General features: G+C 37.4%; 1 protein-coding gene across 3 annotated transcripts in view; it reads right to left on the bottom strand.

Annotated features, from left to right (window-relative positions):
• LOC132157226 (protein phosphatase 1B-like) overlaps window positions 1-17,805 on the bottom strand; it is a 58,582-nt gene that overhangs the window by 2,511 nt on the left and 38,266 nt on the right. For 2 of the 3 annotated variants that reach the window (XM_059566477.1, XM_059566479.1), the window contains exons 2-5: window positions 12,935-13,804; window positions 12,718-12,835; window positions 4,740-4,851; window positions 4,525-4,582 (exon numbers count right to left, since the gene is read on the bottom strand). In XM_059566477.1, the coding sequence (XP_059422460.1) occupies window positions 4,525-4,582; window positions 4,740-4,851; window positions 12,718-12,835; window positions 12,935-13,789 (1,143 nt within the window). In that variant the 5' untranslated portion in view covers window positions 13,790-13,804. Of the gene's footprint in view, window positions 1-4,524; window positions 4,583-4,739; window positions 4,852-12,717; window positions 12,836-12,934; window positions 13,805-15,489; window positions 15,613-17,805 lie in introns of those variants that run through there. The other variant, XM_059566478.1, reaches the window with a different exon arrangement.

Genomic DNA, 17,805 nt, shown 5'->3' with positions numbered 1-17,805 from the left:
TGTGCATGAGAAAATGTATGTGTGGTGTGAGAGCATGTGAAAATCGTTTATTGCATTTGTATTAGTTGTTTGAAGAGTAACAAAAAATCCGTGGGTCTTAACCATAGACTGTGGTCGTAACGCAATTACAGTCGGCAAGTCGGTCGGACTAAAAGGGGAAAAAATAATTAATTGGGTCGGTCGGGTTATTGGCAAACAAAAATATTTTTAAGGATAGCCTTATAGTTATTTGAAACTTGTGAAGATTGTGAACATATTAGCAACACAGCTTGTAATGACAGTGTTCGGTTTTATTTTTGTCATAAATTAATACACTTCTTAATTACATTACATATTTTTACATTATTACATTAAGTTTTGGCCACTGCCTGACATCATCTACCAAATGTTCCCTTTCACCAGACATTTTCTTTAATGAGCAGGATCCGCTTTCATTGAAATGTCATTAGAGGGCACCGGCAAGTGTCACACCGTCACACTTCGCAGGCACGCAGTAATGGCGGCAGGCAAGATGGGGGCTCCCATAGAGTTTGCGGCGGATTTGTTTATATTATAATATAAAGCAGCACAAGCGTTTTCAACATTGATGATAAAAAACGTTTCTTGAGCAGCAAATTAGCATATTAACATGATTTCTAAAAGATCATTGGCTTCTGAAAATTTGGCTTTACCATCACAGTATAAATTAGATTATAAATACATTAAAATAGAGAACCATTTTAAATTGTAATACTAAGTTTGCAATATTACTATATTTGTTGTATTTTATACTAAACTCATACTTGAGGGAGGAAAAATCAAAACTTCGACAGTTTAATTATCTAAAACGGGTTAAATCTTTTTTTATTAAAATATACACAGTTTCAGCATGTAAAAACAATTATTCAGCGAAGTACAAGTTCTTTTAACTGAGTATGTGAAAGTCTTTCAAGTCTTAAACTGAACTAATAAATTAATGAACTATACACATTTAAAAGCATCCATTTTTCATTTATCAAAAATTTTGTAGAGTACCTAACATTGACAGTTTAAGCTAAAAATGTATACAGAACTTCATCAAAAAGAAAAAAATCATCACAAGCACTTGGACAGTGAGAACACAACATTACAACTGCCCCTGGTCTCCCATACTCCGTTACAGCTAACCATTACAGTGATTACTGAACCTTGAAACCAGAATTGTGCCATTCTTGTTTCTCTGTGTAATATTTTATTTGCAGAAGTAAAACTGTGATTTCATTTCTTATTTAATTATTTCTTCATGTGAGATCAAAGAATTAACTTTTGTACATGAGGCATTATTCAGAGAAGGAAAAGCAATGGGATCAAGGTTTTTTTCCCCCTCTACTATTATCTCCTGCTCTCACTTCCCAGCAGCCAAAGTTACACATCTGCATCACAGACAAAAATGTTACATGTGCAAAGCATTAACATGAACGATGATGGAAAAAGATTAGAGATTAGTGAGTAATATTTTTGGTCCCTAATATGATTACTTTTCAAGGACACATCTAGGTAAGCCATTTCTTGACATATAGCATGCACGAGCACGACTTGAAATAAAAGCCAAGTTAAACAAGTCATCTGCATTCATTGACAGGAACACTGTCGATTTGGTAATGTAAAACACAAATAAAGAAGTGAATTATCTACAGGGCTTGAATATTTAACAGGTATAATATAATATAACTATACTTTGACAGTTTGGTCACACTGCAAACCGCATAAAGCAAACATGGATAGCCACAAACCAGCAGTTAAATAAATGGAAAATTCTCTCTACTGCTGTTTTCATAAGGTCAGTACATATGGGGTAGATTAGTTGAGCTTCTGCCGCTGTGTTCAAACAAACTCAAGTCACTCTTTCTGCAGAAAACATCAATTTATCAATTAGTAATCCACTTACCAAATAAAACAGCTGGGCTGCATTAATCAAAGGGTGAACACATACATCATTAGTTCTGTTAATATGCAGCATCCTCTTAATGTGCCTCAAATATGTTTATTCTTGATATGAATACCATCCTTGGCTTATAACTTATAGCTATAGGTTATAGTTATATAACTGCAAACTATACATCTGGCTGTGGAAATTTTTTTATGGTACTTTAAAGATGAATTATTGACAAAAGGAGGGGTGGACAGAGTATAAAGCTTACTAAACACTCACTGGTTATCACTGAAAAACACAAGGATCTAGTCTACTCCTCACAACAAGCCAACAAAACATCACTCACTGATGAGGTCTGTCAAAATTACCAAGTTGACATTAAAATTGAAATAATATAAATGTAAATATAAATATAACTGCTATTATTTTAATAAAATGAATCAAACCACAATATTGACATGAAAAAAGTTCTTAATTAGTTTCTTTATTAATGTTAACTTAAACAATGACTCTTTTCTATAAGCTATACTTGAATGTGACCATACTATTAAAAGGTTTGGGGTTGGTAAGACTTGTAATGTTTCATACTCACCAAAGCTGCAATTATTTGATAAAGAAAACTGTAAAATATTGTAAAATACTTACTAAAATTTAATTTAAAAAAAATTAATTTTTTGCTTCATAGCTAAATTTTCATCAGCCACTAGGCCTACTACAGTCACGCTATCCTTCAGAAATCATTATAATATGCTAATTTGCTGTTCAAGAAACATTTCTGATTATTATCAATGTTGAAAACAGTTGGACAGCTTCCTATTTTTGTGGAAACTATATATTTTTTTCTGGATTCTTAAGACAACAAAGTTCACAAAAAAACTTTGAAATAATTTGAAATAGAAACCGTTTGTGTCACATTAAATCACATAAGTAATAAAAAGTATAAAACCAATCAAAGGATAACTTCTTTAAAAACAAATCTTACTGACCCCAAACATTCCATTGTTTCAGTTTAATTTTAATTTGTATTTTACTTAGTTTTTTTTTTTCTTTAGCATTTTTACGTAAATTAGTTTGCTATGGAATCAAAAGTGGTATCAAGAATCCTGAAATCTCTCTGGCATTGGTATCAACTACTGGCATTTTGGTATTGTGACAACCCGAATGAGGAGGGTCCAAGAGCTTAGAGAACACCATCTCTCTCTCTCTCTCTCTCTCTCTCTCGCTCATACACACACATCAGATCTGAGTTCTCTTGGATAGGGGAGAGGGGAACACTTGGATCAAAACTCCAGCTTTGTCCAACTGGTGTCCAGACCAACACGTGAGAATGTGTCACACTAATTAAACATTCAAAACTAACTGACACATTCTTCAGAGCCTCTCTCTCACACACACACACACACACACACACACACAGACAGACAGACAGACAGACAGACAGACAGACGGACAGACGGACAGACGTTTATGTTCATGGGTACAACTACAAGACAGGTAACCAAATGGAGGCTTTACAACATGCAAACCTGAGTGCAGTTTTGCCAAATCACACGTTGAGCAGTGACATCATCATCATGAGACATGGCTGAAGAGTTCATAATAGCATAATAAGCTGATGAAATAACATTCTTGTGTGCTCACTAACCAAGTCAGCTCATCTCCGTGATGGGATGCATTAGGAGTGTTTGTGATGTGGTGATCTTAACCGCTGTGCTTTGGGGCAGCGGATCATTTGAATGAGCTCATTACAGCTGTGATATATGCAGGATGTTTTACTCTCAGCAGTAAATAAATGAGCAAAGTAGTGGGAGTGGGATGGAGAGAGCAAACACTCTGAAGTGAGAAAGTAACACTAGAGCCCCTTTCACACTGCACGTCGGACCCGGAAAATTGCTGGAACATTGCCGGGTCGCCTTCTGTGTGAACGCAAACACGTCCCGGGATTGATTCCGGGATTGATCCCGGGTTGGGGCCCTAGTAACATTGTCTGGTTCAGTCCCGGAACGAGCTCTGTCTGAACAAAAGCCAGAACTAATGCCGTAAAGGCTGTGTCGTTGTGATGACGCACATTATCGCGCGACTCATGTAACGAGTCTTTTGAAGGCAGATCAACATTCTTGAAAAAATGTGCAAAGGGTAACGAAGCAAAGATCAGTTCCTCACATTCCGCGCTAAAGCTGAGATCGTTCGCCAACTTAAGTGATTGTGTATGTGCCTAGCATTTTCAACTCGTACATTACACATCATGCACTGATGTCACGTGTCTTTACGGGACCTTTACGGGTTGTGTGTAAATGCAAGCACATATTCCGGGTAATCACTGGCATGGTGAAAGTGCAAAATCTAGCAACCCGGGAACAATTGCCGGGACACATTACCCGTGTATTTTCTGTAATCGCAGTGTGAAAGGGGCTTAAGTGACTCTGGGTTGATGGATGTTAATACCAGGTATAAATGGGTCGAATGAGCAAGGCACAGAACAGGGCAACGTCTCATGATGAGATGAGTCCAACAGGTCGAGGGGAAGTTAACATTTCTACATTTTTATGTTAAGACCAGGGGCTAAATGTATTGTTGTCATCATACCACAAGGTTCTAGGACCTTTAAAAAGCCAGACTCTGTTCATACTCACACCATCCTCTTCTCTTTCGGGGTTCAACCGTTTGTACACTGCTTCAATAACACTGTGCCTGCGGAGAAATACAACAGCCATAATATTAAAAAGAACGATTCTGGGCCAAGTGCACTTAGGACTAAACCTGCAAACTCTGTGTTAGCATTCCAGATTCTTTAATATTAGGCATGTTAACATGTTTGTGCAGGTGTGTAACCATGATATTTACTTACTTGCTAGCAAGGCCGCCCCCTGGTGGGAGATTAGGGATGCTTTCTTGGGACAGGCTGCTCATGACATGCACCAGCTCAGGCACACCTTCTTCCCCTGCTTTCTCAATGAGCTCTGATTAGGAAACAGGAATGATAAACAACAGATTAAAGCTAAATACATATTTGACTGCTGCATTTAATGGAACACTACAATGTATGCAAGACAACTTTGTGTATATGTGTATGAAGAAATGAGCAATGTATTGTGGGTAGTAGTGTAGAGCATTGGTGTTAGCTAGTATTAGCTAGTAGCAGAGGTGGAAAGAGTACAAAAATATTCTACTCAAGTAAAAGTACCATTACATTAATGAAATTTTACTTAAGTACAAGTAAAAGTACCAGTCTAAAAATCTACTCAAGTAAAAGTAAAAAGTAGCTCATTTAAACATTACTCAGAGTAAAAATTACTTAGTTACATTTTAACAGTGGGAGGGAGTCAAAATGGGACAGGCCAAGGGGTGTCAAACTCAGTTCCTGGAGGGCCACAGTCCTGCACAGTTTAGATATAACCCTAATTAAACACACCTGATCCAGCTCATCTAATCATTTAGGTTTATTTGAAAACTACATGATATGTGTGCTGGAGTAGGGTTAGAACTAAACTCTGCAGGGCTACGGCCCTCCAGGAACTGAGTTTGACACCCCTGGGATAGGTCTATTAATCTCAAACTAGTTGTTTTTAATTAAAGGAATCAGTTATTTAGAATAATAAAACATTTGGGCTGTTACCAGGCAAATCAGTATCAACAAACTCATCTTTTAATGCAGAGGAAATGCAGAAGATTCATTGGAAGTGGCATTTAGATGTATTACACTGTTTAGTGCAGGACAAGAATGCATTTAACCTGAAGTTACAAATGCATGAATAATGTTTTGATATACAAGACATAAAATGTTGAATACTCATTTGAAATGATAAGAAATTAATTATTTAAAAAAATCAAAAGATACTTTAAATGTGATATTAAAATGGCCAGTATGTGTCAGCAAGTCACTGTTAATAAGTGAGTCATTGCGACTGAACCGAATCATTTAAACGGTTGATTCATTCAGGAACGAAACACTTTAATGTTGCTCAGAGACGCAAAACTGTGCTTTGGTGGCTGTGTTTGGAATTATTTTCTGTTGTAGAAATAGAGCTAAAAAAGGCAATATTGTGTCTAAAACGCAAGTCTCTTAATTAACTTGTTTACTGAACTGTTATATATATGTATGTATGTATATATTCATGATGATTTTTGGAGGAAAAGAGGGCCTTCTTTGTGTGATTTTGATTTAATATATATAATTATATAAATATGTGAATTTTCTGCCCCTATATCTTCAATTTTGTGATCATTCTAAATGCATTTTAGGAGACTGAATCACACAGTTAAAGAACGCAACATAAATGCGCGCGCACATCATTAAAACAAAAAATATGATATTATCGCAGACGATATATATAACACACTCCTCACCACTGTCTTTTTGGCTAATTTGTGGAAAACCTCTTGCTAACATGTCAAAGCTTCATTTTAACCACCAATGCAACGATGCAATTATTTAGCTTACCTCTACATTCTTGCGAAGGGTTGATGTCTTGTCGAGATTTTATGAGCTGCTAGTTTGGTCTTCCTAGGCAAGTACAGCTTACACTGCATAATAGAGCATACATATGGCCAGGGGTTCACTTCATTTCCTTCGAGTTCAACTTCAGAATATGACGGGGTTTCGTTTTCAGCGGTGTCTGCACCACTAACGCCTGTTTTGTCCGTCTGCATCTTTCTTGCGATTTTTGCGCCAGTTTGCCCTCCTGCCCATTATTTACTGACGTAGTTTCCAGGGAGCGATTTATTTATTTTTTTTACTCAATAATTAATGTGTTTTAAAATGTAGCGAAGTACAATACTTTAAACAAAATATACTTAAGTAAAAGTAAAATTACAGATTTAAAAAATTACTTTAAAAAGTATTAGTACACAAAAAAGCTACTCAATTACAGTAACGCGAGTAAATGTAATTCGTTACTTTCCACCTCTGGCTAGTAGCTAGTATTAGCTAGTATTATATAAAAAAAAAGAGAAATGAAAGATAAAGACATAAGAAAGAAAAAAACAGCAAAGACACAGAGAGGCAAGAGTGAGCCTCTAGTAGGAAAGCCTGTGGCCCAGTTGGGCTGCTCTGGACCGCTCCGGGGCTGTTGCCAGTTAGATGTTCAGCCAGCACATTCCTCACCAGAGCAGCAGTGCAGACGACTCCCTCCGGCCCTCTCAGAGCCCAGCCAAACATTACAACAACATTAACCCAGCCTTTGCCCAAAGCTCAATGCCAAGAGTTTACATAACCCCCAAAACCCCACAAAAACAACAACCATTTGACAGAACACGTCCAACGTACAATACAGCAAGGAAAGGCCAATGCCGAAAAAAAAGTAAAAAGAAACAGTGTCAGGCTATCGTGAGATATTAAACTAGGAAGAGAGAAAGATTAAAGGGGGGTGGAGACAGGAACGCATGTTCCAGACCAGAACAGAAATGGTGTTAAGGAAGGGGATATTTTCTGAATTTGATTCAATAATTTTTTCAATTCAATTTCTTTTTGAATTTGACTGCACAGATTGCACTGTATGTTTGTTTTTCCACAAATTGTTAAATTGATATTTTATCCAACTCTGATATAGGGTTGTGACAGTGAGGACATTTTTCCACCAGCTAATCGATGCGTGACGACACCGGTAAAACCAATACTACAGTGGGGTGGGGGGAGGGGATTGTTTGAGTGAGTTTTCCATCCTTTTCTCGCTTCCTATCTTTTAAATAGCTTGTAAACGCGTGCTGTGCGCATTTTACTTTCACTTTACCCGCACTTCGATGTCAATTACAAAATACAACATACTTGGCATATATATATATATATATATATATATATATGAATAAATGAAAAAGGGATGTAACGATTCATTAGTCACACTTCGATTTGATTCACTATTTTGATTTCACGATTCGATGCAATCGATTAACGATTTTATTTCACAAAATGAGATTTAAGGCAAATTATAAATTAAATGTGTCCTTTTATTTTTACTTGGACAAAATGCTGCACGTTTCTTTGTGAAATTGAAATAAGACTATAATAATATACTAATATAGCACTTGCATATTATTCTTCTTTTATTGGATTTGATTGCTATTATTGTCCTCATTTGTAAGTTACTTCGGATTAAAGTGTCTGCTTAATATACAAATTTAAATATAATGTAAATGTAAATAAAACTAAATTGAAATTTTAAAACAAGCCCCAAATCAATTAAATAAGTAACAAATAAATTAATCTCTTCATATAAATAAAATAAGGCTTTTTCTGTGCTTTTTCCATTTAAAATTAGAAGCACGCAACCACTGCATTTTAATCATGATCCAAACAAAGATGCTGCATACATGCAACATGAGCAATCTAAATTAGATTGTATAATTTCAAAATCTGAAGCAAAAACAGAATGACTTCAGTTTTGTTAAACTATACATAGGAAATATGAATTTAAACAAATTAGCATATGGTGACGTCACTGACTGGGTCTTCAACCCGTGCCTTCGGTCGCATCATTGCAAACCTCATTTTGATGCAGGCTATATAGACCACAAACAAATTTAAATCTTTGTCAAAAACATGTTTATTGCATGAATTTCAGGTGAGAAAAAAAATGAGGTACTTGCATCCACCGCTACGTATATATGCAACCTACAAATGAGAGAACGTTTACTTTGCTTTCTTGGGTTGTCACTTTTGTGAAAAAAATCCGGTTTGATTTGAGTGACGAGTGTTAATTGAATCGATTGTAAAATCGATTTTGCATGTCTAAAGTTTTATACCGCAAATAACACCAAATATAGGTAAATCCACGGACAACAGGCAGGAGGAATGTAAAGATTTAATATATTGGTAAATACCAATATTTCTGATGATTTATTGGCGTGAAGTTACGTGCAAAATGACAAACAGGAGTGCAACATTTTTCGAAAAACAATAAGCAGAGTGGACTGCCATAATGCAAAACATTTACTGCAGGCTTCAACATGGCTGTGTTTACGATTAAATTTCAACAACAACAAAAAAATCGCATAGGCGATTTTCTTAGGCTATCAAAAAAATTTTTTTCCGAATATTCGTCGAATTTAAAATAAAAATCCACATTTGAATGCGCATATGAATTTTAGGTGTGCATTAAGGAAGCTGCCTTATGAGCCCTGGTACGTGTTCCATTCATAGACTGTATAAAAACATGGACGTAGTGTCCGTGACGTCACCCGTAGTCTCCTGAAGTGTGTTTTTGAAGCCTAAAGTGTGTAGAGCTGGGCCGTCGCCATCTTGGCAGCGCGTCACCGCGCGACTCTGCCGGACAATCAAAAATGGGCAAAAAGGCGGGAGCTAGTTGCTGAAGCCACACCCACCTAGCACGACGGCAGTGTCAGCAGCGGCAATCCACCTGTCACTCAAGTGGCTACGCCCTTAATTATGCAGAACTTTAAGTCTTAATATAATTTAAACGGATGAGTTATAAAAAAATTCACCCCCCTCACAGTTGTCATGAAGGGCAAAATTAGCTATTTAGACCAAAATCATTTTTTGAACCAGGCTGTAAACATGTTTTTTCCTGCTGTAAAGTTGGGCATTTTAACATGGGGAGTCTATGGAACTGACTCCCTTTTGCAGCCAGCCTCAAGCAGCCAGTCGATGAATTGCAGTTTTAGTCACTTCCTTATTGGCCTCACGAGAGAGAGCGGGAGGTTGGCGCTCGGTTCCATTCCATCTGGCCGCGCGCACAGCTGTGTCTACACAACTTTCAAAGGCGGACGAGCTCGACACGCAGTATCTGCTTTCTCATCTTTCACCTCGTGTACGCGCACGAAATGCGATGACAATATATGTGTCATTGCATTATAAGGTTATGTTAGCCTATCCAGTTGAAGCCACTTAAAAAAAAAAAAATCAATGTGGAGAAGATCTTGTTTACATCAAAACTGAAACCAAGCCGTTCACACAGAACGCATATTTCGCGCATCTCATGTTTTTAAATGAAAAAATGTACTTTTTACCTTTTTATTTAACAATGCATGCATACTAGGCTTGTTGCGATAGTCGGTGTTACCGGTGATACACGGTGTTTAACCCACCTACCGGTCATAGCACTTGACCACCGGCACCGTCCCCATCGTGTTGAAGTTTTAGCCTATAGCAATAAAGCACTTAATTCAGTTAGTGACTACGTGCCTTCGTAATTTAGCGTAAGCGGAACGAGCGCCGCAGTAAAGCAGCAGTTGTCCGATTTCATTTATCATTTGAGGAGAGTGAGGCGAGCTAACTGGCAAAGGATGGCGGAAGATCTGGTTTCAAAGCGAACTGTTACAATTTAAAATTGTAACAAAATTGTGTATAAAATTGTTAGTTTCATATTCGATGGTTGTGCGGTGTTTTTTGTTTTTTTTGCTGAAAAAGGCAGGCCCTTTATTTAACGAATATTTATAATTATTTAACGAGTCTTGTTTGATACTTGCACAATGTGTGCAGTGGTTCGTTTTGTTAATAAATGCACTTTAAAGGTGTTTCATAAGTGCTTTTGTTTAGTTTTTGCATGGTGTGTTAAGTTATTATTCATTTTGCAATAAAGATGTGTGTAATACAAGCGAGTGTCTTATTGTTTTGTGTATTTTTATTAAGAATAAAATAAATTAACCCATGATTAATTCAAACAACTGCTACTGAATTGCCGCTAATTAAAGTGAAAGTAAATTGAGACGTGTGCACGTGTGCACGTCTGCACGACCGCATTTTCGGCCACCCGAAATCACCGACACGCAACCCCGGTGACACCGTATTTTTTACACATCGATTAACCGGTGGAAAAAATCTGTCACCGCAACATCCCTAATGCATACATGATGCTGTTTTGTTTATAGTTCTTTAAACAACTTAATTAATAATAATTGGTTCATAAACATTATTTTAAATATTATGTTTTTTTCACAGTCATGTATTCTAATGAATAAACATGCAGTAATATTTTGCTTGATGCGCTATCTTGAGCCTCAGAAGAGAAGCAAAAAGCTTTTCTTCAACCTAACTGAAATGATGCATTTAAAATTCGAATACAATTCGAATTTTGATCATATTTAAGTAAAAAATTCGAATTTAGTTTTTTCAGCTATTTTGACAGCTATTTTGACTTGTGTTGGTTGATTCGTGCTTGATTCGTGCAATAGATTTTCAAACAAAGTGACAGTCGACACGGTCACGGTTTTAGACTAGAGAGGAGAAGGAATGGGAAAAGATCTGGGGCCTGGGCACAGTTTTTCCAGAACTTTGTGCCAAGTTAAAGCGGTGTCGAGTTGTTTTAATGAATGTTTTAGATGTATTATGGTGCCCGAACCCGTATGACTTTGAACAGTGACCACGAACATTTAGTTTACTGCAGCCGCAGCCATCATTACCAAGCGCGAACCGTTGACTCTGACAGTGAGTGAGAGTATGAGACGAAGCGAACGCACAGGCCACAGTTTGACATCCGTGTAAACACAGATGACGTCAAGGGTTTTTTTTAATTAAATGAGATAGCCTTCATTTGTATGTAGGCCAAGGCAATTTATATATTTACAATACTTACTTAAATATAATTAATAGTATTTTATTGCCTTGTATTAGTTGTTTGAAGAGTAAAAAAAATAATTGGTCTGTCTTAACGCAAATTTACAATCGGCAAGTCGGTCGGACTAAAAGCAAAAAAAAAAAAAAATTGAGTCGGTTCTAAATTGACAGGGTCGGTCGGGTTACGGCAAACAAGAATATTTTTAAGGATGGCCTTATGGCAAGATGAAAAGGAAAAAATACCATCTACACTTTTCTAAAAACAGTAAGTTCCCCTCAGACATACATTAATATAAACTACCCCTAATTGAATCACAATTTGTTTAGTATCTCAAACAATTTGAAATGTCACATATTTGAATACATTTTCAACCGGCTCGCGGTTAATCGGTACATACCTTATATATATATATATATATATATATATATATATATATATATATATATATATAAGGGCTGCACAAATAATCAAATGCGATTATCATGCTCTTGTCGTCAGTAAAGCTGGTTCGGTGATTAGTAGTAAATCTCCACCTGCTTTTAAATGGGAGCGGCATTTGGAGCCATTGTATCACTGACATGCAATGCCAAAATTGCGTTTAACAAAACACATAAATAAAAAAAAAACATGCTATATGCCTAATATAAAACACAAATTTAAAAAAAAAGTTTAAACGGGTACAGGCAACGCTACAAAACTGAATATCAGCAAACACAAAATACACTTTTAACATCAGAAAAAACTTCCACAATTACCTTAAATTGACGGCAGAAGTCAACAGGCATTTCGAAATGCATTCGGCGGGCGGGTCAAGAAATTGTACTTTATTTGCGGGGCGGGCTGGGGCGGGCCAAATAATTTCATAAAAGGGGGACCCGCAGGTTGGAAAAAACCCCGACCCGCGCATCACTAGTGAGAACAAACTACGCATCGTGTGGTGGGCCAACAAACTCTTCTATTTCTCACCTTCCACACGAGACTGTCTATGGTCAGTGGATTATGTAAACGAGAACGATTCGTTCACCTAAAAGATTTGTTCACGAACGAACCATCATAATGCAATTACCTATAGCCTATATTGATAAGGTTACGATATGAAGGTCTAAGTAGCAATGTAACTTCCGTGATATCCCCGATGCGCGGGGCGGGTCGGGGCGGGTCAGGAAATTGTACTTTATTTGCGGGGTGGGCTGGGGCGGGCCAAATAATTTCATAAAAGCGGGACCCGCGGGTTGGAAAAAAACCCTGACCCGCGCATCACTAGTGAGAACAAACTACGCATCGTGTGGTGGGCCAACAAACTCTTCTATTTCTCACCTTCCACACGAGACTCAAGGTACTTGTCCAACTCAGCATCTCTCTTTATAGCTTCTTCTGACACCTGGGGTGCATTTGGCAAACAGACTAATACAATACTCATGTTATCTCGACTACCCTAAAGGAGAAAAAGAAAGAAAGGATACAATCTCACCTGAGGACAAAACAATCATGCTATGTTAAAAGCTGTCACAAAAGTTATAGCAAGGAGCTGTACCTTATGTAGACATGTATTCACAACCTCATTGCACACTCTCTCCAGGTCATCTGTCACTTCCAGCCTCGATCGCACAAAGGCACATAGCTCCTCATTGCTCATCACATCCCAAATACCGTCACACGCCAGCACCACAAATTCATCTTCCGCATCTGACCGAGCGATTTCGAATACTTCAGGCTCCGGTGAAACGAGCTGCTCTGTGGGGCCCTTGCCCTCTACACACTTGTAGTCATAGTCACCCAGTGCTCGGGATACAGCCAGCGATCCATTAACCCTCTGGATCATCACAGAGCCACCTGCGTTCTGTATACGCTCCTTCTCCCGTGGGTTGCAGGGCTTATGGTCCAGCGTGGAGAAGCATACATGAGCATTACGACAGAGAAGGGCCCGTGAGTCCCCACAGTTAATGAAGTACAGGTGTTCTGGAGAGAGCAGCACAGCCACCGCGGTGGAGCCGCTGCGGTCCATGCCGTTTCGCAGGTCTGTGAAGCTGCGCATGTGTTCGTCGATCCTGAGGAAGCCGGTGCGAATACCCCTCTTCACCGCTTCTATGGCTGACGTCTCAGGTGCCGGAGCTCCAGCCTTTCTCAGTTCATCTGCTGACCCCGCGGCGACAATATGTTCCAACAGGTGTTTGGAGCAGTAGTTTGCAACACGCGAGCCGGCATGCCCGTCGTAGACGGCGAAGAAGGACCAGTCATCCAAGCCGTGTGGCAGGCCTACGGCTGCTGTGTGGGCATCCTCCATCTCCACCCTCCATCCCTGCATGCTGCTGAGGCCAAAGCGCAGGCTGTTTCCTTCCCCGTGCGCATTGTATTTCTCTGTTTTGGGCTTATCTAAAAACGCCCCCATGCCTCAGGCCACGCTCTGTAGAGACAGAGAAACAACAACAAACACTGAAGAAAAGACATGGAAAGGTGGGTTTGCAATAACAACAAAAAAACACTAAAACATAATTTAAAAGCTTAATTTAAACCTAAAAATACATGACCACTGCAGCCCAGATAATCCAACTGCCTGTGTAGGGCTGCTTTACTGTTACTGCAGCGTATATCCTTCACCTCCATTCAAGTGTTAGCCACTGAAAAATATTACATGGCTCTATGAAAACAGTGTAGTTTTCAGTGTTTTTTTGTGTAGTGTCTGTTTCATTGCTGAGGTGAATCAAACTGCTGTTGAATCAAATTCTGCAGTCAAATATTTTTGTATATTGACAGTTAAACGGCACATATATTTCACACACTATAACATTTGATGTGCATTTATTTGTTTAGAAGGCATGTGATAAGGTGAATAACATCTAGATATACATCTAGAGCTGGGCAATAAAATAATGATAATTATTGCAATATAAATTTCCTCACTAAAACAATAACAAGAGTTCAATAAATGTTCAATATATATGTTTACACAGTAAGAGTGAAAAAAAAAAAAATCTGCGCTACTCCTTTGAACCACGCCACAGAGACAGTTCATCTGCATGGCTCAAAGTTCAAACAGCAGCGCGAGCTCACTAAAGCAGGTGCATTTTACTCACAAATGAGTCTCAGTCACGCGAGCGCTAAACAGCGCTGTGAAATACAGTATGAAGCACTTAAATACAACAAAGAACACAAAATCACTCAATGATATGAACTAATTTAAAGGCAGATGAAACAATATAATGTCAGAAGGCTTGTCAATCTACAAATTTGCCATAATTTACAATGGAACTACTTCAGTAACACTAATTGCACAATGGTATTGTAGTAGAAATGTGGGATATTCATATTGAATTTCATAATATTATTAATGTAGACATATTACATTTATTAAAGGAGTAATGGAACATAATTCTATTAAAAAAATGTGTGATTAAGCTGCAGCATTTGTGCAATATAATTACCGATATCAACTGCTATGAAAATTTTTATCATTTTATAATTTTTTAGCTCTTTTTTTTTTTATCTCTCTGCTTCACATCGGTGTCCTGATCACCAAGTGAGGGTTTGTTTTGTGATTACGATTATGCCTGACTGTACATTATCCCTTATACAATTTTAGCTGAGCGGAGAGCACCTGCACTGTATGTGTAGAGAGAAAAAGACTGCTACAATATAACATTGACAAACAGTCAACAATGTATCGTTTACACTGACTGCACAAAACTGAAAATACTGTACAATATGTCCTTTTTAAGAACAAATCACTCAACCAGGGTGACTTAAAATATGAAAATACAATATACATGCAAAAATATGGAATTATAGAACTACATCAAAAGGAAGAAAGGATTAACTTCGGTGTTGTCGCATCAAGTTTTATTTTAAAAGAACCAAAAGACCCTTGAATATATAAATACAATTAAATAAATCAATAAGGTTTTGTCTAAACCCTACTTTTTTTTTCTTTAATATAGATAGTATAAATCAATCACACAGACAGATTAAGCATTTAAGATACTTCTGCTATGTCTCTAGTGCCGTAATTCTTCTGTGATCGCCTTATTCATTCATCACATCAGTAGTGTAACTGCAACTGAAGTGATTGCAGAGATTAAACTAAGTTCTCACCCAGGATTTGCTATCCTCAGATGAATTGCCTGTTAGAACTCAAAGTAAAGCTGTGACATGTAACTGTCTGGACTATTTCTACTTGCCAGATGGACCACACTAGACAGTGGACACACATATCTAAAAAAATGTGTTTTTTTTTTTTTTGTTTGTTTTTTTTTAAATCAAAACAGATTTCCGCTTGTCTGTTGCTGAAATGAGGCACTTGGTTACCGTGGTGAGAGTAACAGATATATGGAAGCTCCATTCAACACCCATGCAACCAAAACCACACATGCTAAGAAACAGGTTCATCTCTTCCTCACTGAATCAGATCTCGGGATCTATTTACAGGATAGAGTGAAAGTGACCCTATTTACTCATGCTGCGGTGAACTCAGTATCAAAGGTTTAATCCAACAGCACTAGCAGAGTTCTGGAACTCAGAGCTCACAGTCAGCCAACAGTGAAAGGAGGGCAGTCACGCTGCCAGATAAGTCACACGACAGCTCTTTTTATCCACAGGTTACAGCTTTGATTTCACAGCAAACCTTACATGAGTACACAAATAAATGTATAACAATTCTAGTTCCATTTGTAATGAGGACAGATGGCTTACTTGCACTGTGAAAATTTGACTACTGTTTTGCAAAAGGTGTTCAGGTGCAAACTGATCAAACTAACATGCAACCTTACATAACCTGTATAGTTTAAAACATTAACATGCTGTTCTTCTATATGAAGTAGGGCTGGGACAACGCGTCGAGGTCATCGATGACGTCGACGCAAAAAATAAGTAGACGCAAAATATGCGCATCGATTCGTCGACCTGTTTTTATTTCTCTAAAAAACGTTTGCAAAACGTTTACCTTATATGCGCTTAATATACGCGATGGCCGGATCAACATTCTGTCCAACGTTATATAACCAATCCAGGGGTTTTTCTGCATTGATCTTTTATTTTGGCGGCTGTCAAAGCCTTATTTGATCGGTGAGTGACAGTGACAGAGCGCGTACGAGAGAGCCCCGGCTGCGCGCGCACTCACAGTCTTCAAACAACACGAGCGCTTCTTGCTCTCTCCCTCCCTTGTGCATATTAATCAAAATCATTAAACACGATAGAAAAAGGGCGAAAAACACCAAAGTTTCACGCGCGCTCGCGCACTCATAGGTCTTCAAACTACACGAGCGCTTCTTGCTCTCTCCCTCCCTTGTGCATATTAACCAAAATCATTAGACACGATAGAAAAAGGGCGGAACGCCAAAGTTTCACGTGGAGCATTCTGAGATTTTTTTTCTCCATGACAGGCTGCTGGCTCCCACTGTTAATTTTTTTTTTTTTTTGTAAAAGCACTCTGTATTAGCTTAAAGCCCTCAAGTTTACATTTACATAGTGTATTCTTTCAATTGCTCTAAACAAGTATTTTTGGGGTGAAATTTTTTATTGAATACTAGACATCAAGTTGTTGTTGTTTTCATCTGAAAGAACTTCTTTTTTCAGTAAGCTAGGCCCTATGTGTTCAGTAAGCTTGTTTCAGTAAGCTATGTGTTTTCAAGGTTTCAAGGTTTTATTGAATGCTATCTCTATACAAGTGCAAAGTAATGCATTTTCTTAGTCAGTCTTTTATTTTGTAATTTTAAGAGCAATAAACATATTGCAATGTTAAGGAATTTATGTTTTTTTTTCATTCAGATATGTAAATCAACATGTATAAATTGTTAGTAGTCAATTAATGGGGAGATAATCGAAATCAAATCGGTCTGAAAAATTAATCGTTTATCCCAGCCCTAATATGAAGTCAATATAATGCCATATATATATATAATGCCATATATGTGTGTGTGTGTGTGTGTGTGTGTGTGTAAAATACAATTTTGCAAACAAAAATGAAAGTATTTAGAAAAAGTATATGTGCTTTTTGCAAACAAAAAATAAAGAATTGCAAAATATAAATGAAAAAGTGCAAAAGCAATGATTTTGCAATACATATTTTCCATAGCCATATCTACTAATTTACATTTACATTTATTCATTTAGCAGACGCTTTTATCCAAAGCGGCTTACAAATGAGGACAGTGGAAGCAATGAAAAACAACAAAAAGAGCAATGATATAAGTGCTATAACAAGTCTCAGTTAGGTTAAAACAGTACACGTAGCATTGGCTTTTAAATAATATAATAAATAAAATAAAAATAGAGCAAGCTAGTGTTAGAGGTCTTTACACACACACACACACACAATTGCATAATAAATGAAAATAAAATAGAATACAAAAAGATTAGAAAGGTAGATAGATTTTTTTAATAATAGAATTAGAATTGTGAGTGTTAAAGTTA

This window comes from Carassius carassius, chromosome 14 (assembly GCF_963082965.1).
Source record: "Carassius carassius chromosome 14, fCarCar2.1, whole genome shotgun sequence".
NCBI classification, from domain to species: domain Eukaryota; kingdom Metazoa; phylum Chordata; class Actinopteri; order Cypriniformes; family Cyprinidae; genus Carassius; species Carassius carassius.
Note: the sequence above shows the minus strand (reverse complement) of the source record. Positions and strands in the feature narration are given on the sequence as shown.